Source organism: Perca fluviatilis, chromosome 4 (assembly GCF_010015445.1).
Source record: "Perca fluviatilis chromosome 4, GENO_Pfluv_1.0, whole genome shotgun sequence".
Taxonomy (NCBI): domain Eukaryota; kingdom Metazoa; phylum Chordata; class Actinopteri; order Perciformes; family Percidae; genus Perca; species Perca fluviatilis.
In genome coordinates this window covers 15,870,614-15,879,250 of record NC_053115.1, presented here as the reverse complement: position 1 = coordinate 15,879,250, position 8,637 = coordinate 15,870,614, and the positions used below count along the sequence as shown (strand labels likewise).

The 8,637-nt window shown below is 40.1% G+C and overlaps 1 protein-coding gene across 2 annotated transcripts; it reads right to left on the bottom strand.

Annotated features, from left to right (window-relative positions):
• Nucleotides 1–2,390: 2,390 nt before the first annotated feature.
• arf3b (ADP-ribosylation factor 3b) lies at nucleotides 2,391–7,533 on the bottom strand. Of its 2 annotated transcripts, none has more exons than XM_039798848.1 (5): nucleotides 7,443–7,533; nucleotides 5,527–5,779; nucleotides 5,308–5,418; nucleotides 5,081–5,205; nucleotides 2,391–4,536 (listed from the first exon to the last, which is right to left on the bottom strand). In XM_039798848.1, exons 2-5 carry the CDS (start codon nucleotides 5,672–5,674, stop codon nucleotides 4,375–4,377), a joined length of 546 nt encoding a protein of 181 aa, XP_039654782.1. In that variant the 5' UTR covers nucleotides 5,675–5,779; nucleotides 7,443–7,533; the 3' UTR covers nucleotides 2,391–4,374. The 2 variants fall into 2 exon arrangements, with proteins under 2 accessions (XP_039654782.1, XP_039654783.1); XM_039798849.1 differs by lacking the exon at nucleotides 7,443–7,533 and adding an exon at nucleotides 5,970–6,261.
• Between the last annotated feature and the right edge of the window lie 1,104 nt (nucleotides 7,534–8,637).

Below are 8,637 nucleotides of genomic sequence, written 5' to 3'. Positions count from 1 at the left end.
CTATTATATACTATTAGTGAGGGGTAAACTATTTAAAAGTTTAGATGCAAAGACAGCAAAGTTTGGTCTTACATCTTTTTAAGTTTAGCTCTGGGAAGATCCAGAAAAAACAAAGAGGAGAGAAATAACTTAGAAGTAGATGTTCCAAATGTATAAAGGTACAGGGAAAATACTCTTGTGTAGCAAAGCAAAATGAAAAATAAAAACTGCAACTCGCTGTGTGTGCAGTGTGTATGCAGTACATTTACATTAGTGCACTTAATCATTGTGAAAATGCAAATAAGGAGTGGACGTATCATTACGGTCAGAAAAGGTGAGTCACTTGCTCTTTCCCGCCCATAACCTTTAACAAAGAATGGACCGAAGCAACTACACCCCCTCTAATATTGTCCTGTTAAAACAACAACAAATAACTCCTTCTAAAAAACACTTCTCCTCCTGCTCCTATATATGTGTCAAGTCACACATGATCCTCAGCAATATTTCTTACATCTGTTGTCTCATCAATTGGCCTTCGACCCCTCCACTCTTTTATGCTGGTGCCCTGGAAATGTGAGATTATTTTATTGCTATCATTTTATTTCTGTAAGATTTTACTGATTTACTGACTAATTTGTTAATGATTTGTGTATACCAAAGTTGCACAGAAGGAAGTGTTCTTCTTAAAGCCAGACTTATATCTGGTTCGGTTAGAAAATCTTATCTCTTGTCATGTTAGGTGTCACTCAAGCTTCATGCAAACAGTGTCTACCTGTAAGAGTAGGCGAGCCAGCTGAACTGCTCTGTAGAAACTGGCTCTGCCTGCAGCCCCAGTCACACAAATGTACGTGTCCACACACACACACACACACACACACACACACACACACACACACACACACACACACACACACACACACACACACACACACACACACACACACACAATAAACACAAAATAAAGTTGCTGTTTTTCCATATTAGCAGGTTAACTTACATAGAATATGTATTATATCTGACAAAAAAATGTCTCCAGTTCATGAGAAAGAGCCATGTTCTTGTTTTTCAGTCAGAAAAGAAGTCACTTGAAATCTAAAAGGCTGTTTAAGACAAATAGTTAATATTTCACCACTACAAGGAAGTCATTTTCAAAAGTATTTCTTCACAGAAACAGCCAAGAAATTCAGGGAAACACAAAAAGATTGTAAGATCACAAATGGCTGTGGCAGGAGAACAGCAGCATAGTGGCTGCACTTTTATTCTCAATAACAAACTAGAGCACAGTTAAAACACACACACACACACACACACACACACACACACACACACCCACGCACAAACACACATGCACAAACACACACACACACACACACCGCAACAGGTACACAGGATCAGGAAAGTCTATTTGACCCAAATGTACAGGCTGTACTCAAAATATGTGTTTTCCTACTTAATCGTGATTTTAGCAAACTGAAGAAGAATAAAGTATAACTTGGTTGCCATAATCAGACTATTATAAAATTATCAAAATTATAAAGTTTTGTGGTAAAATTTATAAAAATACAGAAATTGCATCAGATATACATGGCCATGGTTGAGACTTTAGAGATACTGATAGTCCAAATATATAGTCCAAATAGACTTCACCCTCAAATAATATAGGGATATTTTTCCATGCTTAACTCAAAACTGTTATTACTTTTATTTTTTTTAGAAAAGCTTTTTAATCTAAACAGTTGCATGTCCTAAATTTTTGTGTTGGTCTAAAAGGTGTTGTAAGAGTATTCTCCACTCGGCCAGGAATACATTCTGGTGGCAAAATTGTTATTTTTTCAGTCATTATTCTTTTTTCTTTTCAAAATTGCCAACTGCAAGGACATCGCAAGTCTGAGAAATACTGGCATTATAGTCACTGACTTTAATTGACATTGGCTTTACTTCCTCATCATTCAGGGCCCCACAGACCGCACTGCTGCACATGTAAATAATAATAATAACTTTAAGTCCAAACATTTTCTTTTCCTCCATGTCATTTTTGGAAAAAGAAAATACTGTCAAAATCAATCACAATATTTAGAGCAGACAGACATCTAGGCTACTGTATGTATCCATGTTTTACAGCTTGGGTCTCATAGAAAAGTCATGAAGTAGGGTTATAAAAGAATGCTGAGTCTGTTAAAGAGGATCAAACCGATAAATTAGATTTAAAACTTTCAAACAACTTTGATTTATAAAATGTAGACAGTGCTCTTTATGCTGTGCTTTGAACTGCTAAAGACTGCCCTCTTCTGGTGGGAGCTTTTCCCGGCAATATCTCCTCTACTTTTTCAGTCACTTGTAAACATGAATATAAAATATAAATATGTATATGAAATCCATCAGTAACACTCACTCACAGTTAATGAGACAGGTCATACATAAAACGGGTTTATTTGTAATAGAGCAGGATTTTGTTTGTTGTTACATCACATACAGGATGTATCTTTGCATTCAGCACTGAAACATGGTCTTCACCGTTTTAAAATCTACTTGTGTAACTATAACGGTACAGAATGTTTTTTTCACATTTTCTTTTGTTCGCACAGATTAGCATTGTTTCACAGACAAAGTCTACATCAAAGTTTCTTTACAACCCAAGGAAAACCCAGGAAATCTACCGCCAAATATGAATCAAGTAAACTGGCAAAACAAAAGGACAAAACCTTTGCCTAATCACCGTGCTTTTGAGGGCATAGAGAGCAAATCTGTAAATTATTCTTTATAGATAAATATATGTGGCTCGAAATCAGAACTGAACGAGCTGAGAGGAAATGAATTAGAAGTCATCACTAAATACCTAAGGCCACAAAACCCAAACGATCAAAGTCATGATTTAACATAGATGCTGAATATGAACAATGCACTCATAACTTAGTGAAGTGGATTTACAGTATGTTGTACGGTCACTGGTACATGAGTAGTAGTACCCATGTATGGCACACAAGAAGTTGTTTTATTGACAGAAGTCTGTGGATTCTGCTGGTATCTGTGGTGACGCAGTAACTCGTCTGCTGTTCAATAGTGAGTAGTGGATGTGCCGATGACTGAATTGATCTGCTTACCCTGCTTTCTTTTACATAATTATCACTGAAATAAAGGAATATGCATGTTAAATAAATATTACAGCCATTTATAGATTCGTCGACAATATTCACATTCAGTAACACAGTTACCATCCCCCGATATGCAAGTCTGAGACAAAAACACACAAAGCGAGAGAAGCCTGATGTGGTTTGAGTACTCATATGGACACACATGAAGGCAGATGAGCAGCAGCTGTGCAGGTCATGTGTGTTGTGTTTTGTATACTGCTTTCACATAAAAAAAAAAAAGACCATAAAGCTGACTATACTGTATTAAGCGCATGTTGACAACTAAATGCAGGAATTTGTGGTTTCTGCATTTTACTGTAAACAGCATCATAACACGATGATTGCAGTTAGAAAAAATCTACAAACAGCGTCAACATGCATGCAGCTCCGAGGATGGAAAAGTATGCAACAATGTCAGCAAGATCTACCGGGACGCATGCAACTCAGGCGGCCGAGAACGTGTTGTGAAGGGCTGCTTCAAGACTTCGGGTTGCCATACGGGGAGTAGAAACATGCCACAAATATCAAAAAGATTTCCAAAATGAGGCAGTAAGAGGACGTGTGAGAGGGAAAACTCCAGTCCTGTTGTCTTTTTCATGATTAATACTGACTGGGCCGCTTGCAGAAACATATACAGAATATGGACACGCTCACACACGTACACACTTTATCTAAGTATTAAAGTGTCTCAGCATTGCTCACAAATTAGAAGGTAGAATTATGGTCACATGAATCTGCCAGCTGTGATTGTTTCCAAACATGGCCCTGTTAGGAAAAAAAAATAAAAACAAGTGTAACTGACACACAACCATTCTTTTTATGGACGACGGAAAGTCCATAGATGAGTTAAAAGACATACACCAACAAAAAGTCATATTTGACTCATTGCTGACTCAGTGGAGTCACACATGACTTCTTACAGCACCTAGAGACGAACATACAGTACATTGCACCTAAATACAAGAGGTGGACACAGGAGAAGCAAGTGTCTGCTGTGATTGCTTACGGTTAGTGTGCATTTGTGTGTGTGTGTGTGTGTGTGTGTGTGTGCGTGAGGTTAAATATAAAGTACATGAGAATGTGTTTTTAATAAGCCCTGAAAACTATTAGGAACCTCAAGAGACTGAAAACGAAAGCCTAAAATCTTCCCCAAAGCCAGAATCTTGATTTTCACCCATTAATCAAAACCCCTGTACCTACGCTTCCCCATTCCCAAAACAAACGAAAACTTAGAGGGGTGTGGCTGCTTGTTCCAGTTTTCTTCTTATTTCTTGTTCTTGAGTTGATTGGCCAGCCAATCAAGACCCTCATAGAGGCCGTCGCCGCTGGTGGCGCAGGTGGCCTGGATGTACCAGTTACGATGGCGCAGGGAGTGTAAGCCCAACTTGTCTGTGATCTCGGCAGCATTCATGGCATTCGGTAAGTCCTGTCAAAGAGGCGAGAGTTCAGTGAGGAGAAAGAGTGTGAGAAGTCAAGGATCAGTGATCATGCTTTTGTGTGACCCTAAAGACGGCTGATGTCTTCTTTTATTGTTTGGTTCAAAATATGTATGTATGCATTTACTGTGGATATGTGTGTATATTAATTGATTATTCGATTGACACCAATCGTTTAAATTGTTTTTCCAGGAAATACATGTCTGTATGGTGAACATAAAGCTACAGCCGGCAGGGGGATAGCTTAGCTTAGCATAAAAACTGGAAACAGAGGGAGACAGCTAGCCTGGCTCTGTCCAGAATCCTCCTACCAGCACCTCTAAAACTCACTAATTAACATGTATCTTATGTGTATACGTACAAAAACTTAGAGGGTTGTAAGCCAGAGCAGGTTTTCATCAGTCGCCTATAGAATTTCTCAAGTTAAGCTCCACTACAACCCTACTGTTTATTCATGTATATGCACTGTGTATAATATGTGTGTGTATGTGTGTGTGTGTGTGTGTGTGTGTGTGTGTGTGTGTGTGTTCTTGCCTGTTTGTTGGCAAACACAAGGAGGACTGCATCTCTCAGTTCGTCCTCAGCCAACATCCTCATCAGCTCCTCTCGTGCTTCGTTCACACGCTCTCTGTCGTTACTGTCCACCACAAAGATTAGACCTGAAACAGTGAGAGGAACACAAAAAAAAGAAAAAAATTTCTGAAGAGAAAAGAAGAGAAGAGAAAAGTTGCTGGTGTTACCCTTTTTCCAGCTCTTCTCACCCTGTGTGTTCTGAAAGTAGTGTCTCCAAAGGGGGCGGATCTTGTCCTGTCCGCCCACATCCCACACAGTGAAGCTGATGTTCTTGTACTCCACCGTCTCCACGTTAAACCCTGAAAACAAGAGCAGGGTCATACAACGTAAAAAGCAAACATAGTGGTCCACTTATTAGTGTGCATGGCAATGCTTTACAACTAATGCCATTTTAACTGTGCACCTACCAATGGTTGGGATGGTGGTGACTATTTCCCCCAGTTTGAGCTTGTAGAGGATTGTCGTTTTTCCTGCAGCATCAAGCCCCACCATCAAGATCCTCATCTCCTTCTTCCCTATGAGGCTCTTCAGCAAATTCCCAAAAATGTTCCCCATGATTCAGATGAAGTCCTTAAACTTCAGAGCGTGGCTACAGCTGTGATTACAGATGCCTTCCTGCAAAGTTTCACTTGTCCAGCAGTGACAGATTATAAAGGAGGGCTGAAAAGAAACAGAACACATAGCCTAACCATTTAGTAGTTCTTTTATGTGCATTTCTATATTGCAAGGTAAACATCAAATAAGGGATGGTGGTCTAAATCACAAACATGAATGAAGAAATGAGTATTAATAAGCTCAACTGTCTATAAAGCCTTTGTTAAATTACAATCAGTGGAACGTTCCAGCTTACCTGCTTTTATTTTTCTTAAAAGACTGCACCACTATGCCAGAAACTCTCACTTCTACATGCACAGCCCAAGAAAGGTGCAAGCTATGCTAATTGCCAACAGTCATCACACAGAGGGTGAAGGAGAAGCATGTCGGTGCCATGACTACAGGCTGCAGCACAATCTGTTCAGACCCTCCTCGCTGTTTTTTTCTCCTTCAAATGTTATTCTGCAACAACGCCAAGCCCTCAGAGCACATGCAAAATGTCCTATATTACCAGGCCTGGCTTGAACACATTCACTTTAACTCCAACCACAAAGCCACCTAGCCTGAAACAGGGAAAAAAGAACACATTTTCACAAGCCTGCAGTCTAGCTGTACATTCTGAATATTGTGAGAGGCCAAAAATGTTTTGCAGATATAGTTGTCATTAGAGCATAGCAATAAAATACTAGTCCATTGTCCAAAAATACTCTTAAAAGCAGAACTGCACAAAATAATCTAAGGTCTTGAAGGTCCACTTACTACCTTTCAGGCACATATTACTAGCCTGAGGATCAGATTGATTCATTTTCATGATTTGAAGTGCTGAAATAATTTAACATCATTCAGAGGTCTGGAACCACGCTGATATATTGTGGTCTACACATTTATGTACACATCTTTGGACATTGTAATATATTGTGGGGTTTGTGCTATGTGAAATGTCAGTGATTGCACATACTCTGTATGAATTATAAAGCATGTGTACTAGCTATATTTCAATGTGGAAAAGTATATATCCGTATCATGTGCACTGACTTGATTATCCTGGAACACCAGTGGGCGATTTAGAGAAATAAGAGACTCAAATAAAGTAAAAAAAAAATAAGAAGATATAAATAAAGTCGTCAGTAGATAAGAGACTAGCTGCAGCCCTGTCCATGGTGCTGAAGAGGATCACCACACTGCAGGTCACTTCCTGACACCAGCTCTCACAGATGGGTTTACAGGTTTAAATATGAGCTCTGGTGACTTTTGTGGTTGCAGGGCCACGATATGCCGGCCTGATAATGTTAATTCAACTCGGGGTGACTCAGGTTACGTTAGCCGGGGATGCTATACGGTAACGTTACGGCGATCCTGACTTTAACATCGGACCTGCACATATCTCCTCTTTAGCTAAAGATTCACACCTAGTTCGGCTACCAAGCTTGATAGTATCATCATTCTCTAATGTGTTGTAAGCTCATGTATCAGTAGAGTTTAGCTTTAGTCGCTAAGACGTAACGGTAGCTAGCGTGTCTGCTGTCCCGACCCACCGCATTCATCCATCCGCTTATCGCCTCAGCGGGCATCCTGCTGCCAGCGAGTCGCCCTCCGCTGCTTCAGCCCGGGCAACAATGAGGCAACACAACCACCGCAGGTCAGCCATCAAACACACCATTATTCAATAACCTGCCACGTCTTGCGTGTATATTATTGGGTTGATGGTGGTGACAGTATCCTCACTTACCTTAGCCGAGTAGTCCTCTAACGTTACTAAATGTCTCACGGTATTTTCCGGGGGACAACCAGGGAAACTAGGAACTCAGCAGCAAACGAGATCTCGCGAGATTTTAGGTCAAATCCAAACCATAATGTTTTTTGTTTTGAAAGGACGTCTGAAGAACCCTATTTGTCAATTTGTTAACAATTGGGCATATTTCTATCAGTTTTTGAAACATTGTCACCTCAGTCCTGATTTGTCTTAAAACATTTTTTTTTAAAATATCAGTCGCAGTAAAACTGGGTCTGCACAGGTAAGTGACTGGTCTGGCCTTGATGATGATGATGTCTGTCAACACATCCAATACTCACATTCCTTTTGACATTCATTTGACTGATGAAACTAACCAAAAATAGCAGGTTTTAGGTACCTGAATGTATTGTCGTGACCATTGTTTTTAAAGGTCCTGCACACCCATGGTCTACCATCACAGGTGATTTCACTTCCTGGCTTATCAGACCTCCTCTCAGGTCTTGGTGGATGTGTGACATCCACCAGCCTTTTGGGGGCCCTAAGCAGAATTTGATTTTGGGGCCCCCTACCACCACGCGGAGTCACCTGTGCTTGACGATTGACACAAATGTCATGCTATAATGTTACATTATAAATGAATACAGTGAGGTTATGTATTAATACAGTGACGGAATAATAACTACTGTCCCCCTGGGCACAGATGCATAAGGACCCTACCCTATTTGTGCAAAAGTGGGTGCAAACAGGGAGGGGGGGTGCATGATACGTTACACCTTTATTATTCTCATTGCCAGGCCTACATAGAGCCCAGTGACCTTACATAATTTGCAGCAAAGCTTACAACCTGAGCAGAGGCCTAATCAATAAGAATAAGTGAAAACACCTGTGTGGGTGTGCAGGGCCATTAAATCTCTTTAGGAAAACCTGTGCTCTTGTTAACACAGGCAAACATGTTTAAGCTTGTCTCAGATAGCATAATGCTTATCACGGATCCTAGAAAGTTTATTTGCTATTATTTGATTTTTTTAACGCATTTACATTTTAGGTCAGACGTCTCTCTCTGCTTTGGGCCTGTGCCCCCGCATGTCTGTATTTCTAAGCCTGAAATTTCTGTTATTTAGAGCTGTATATGGGAAGTTATTACGTTTTCAGGAAATAGTGACTTGGCCTTCAGTATTCCATAACCCTT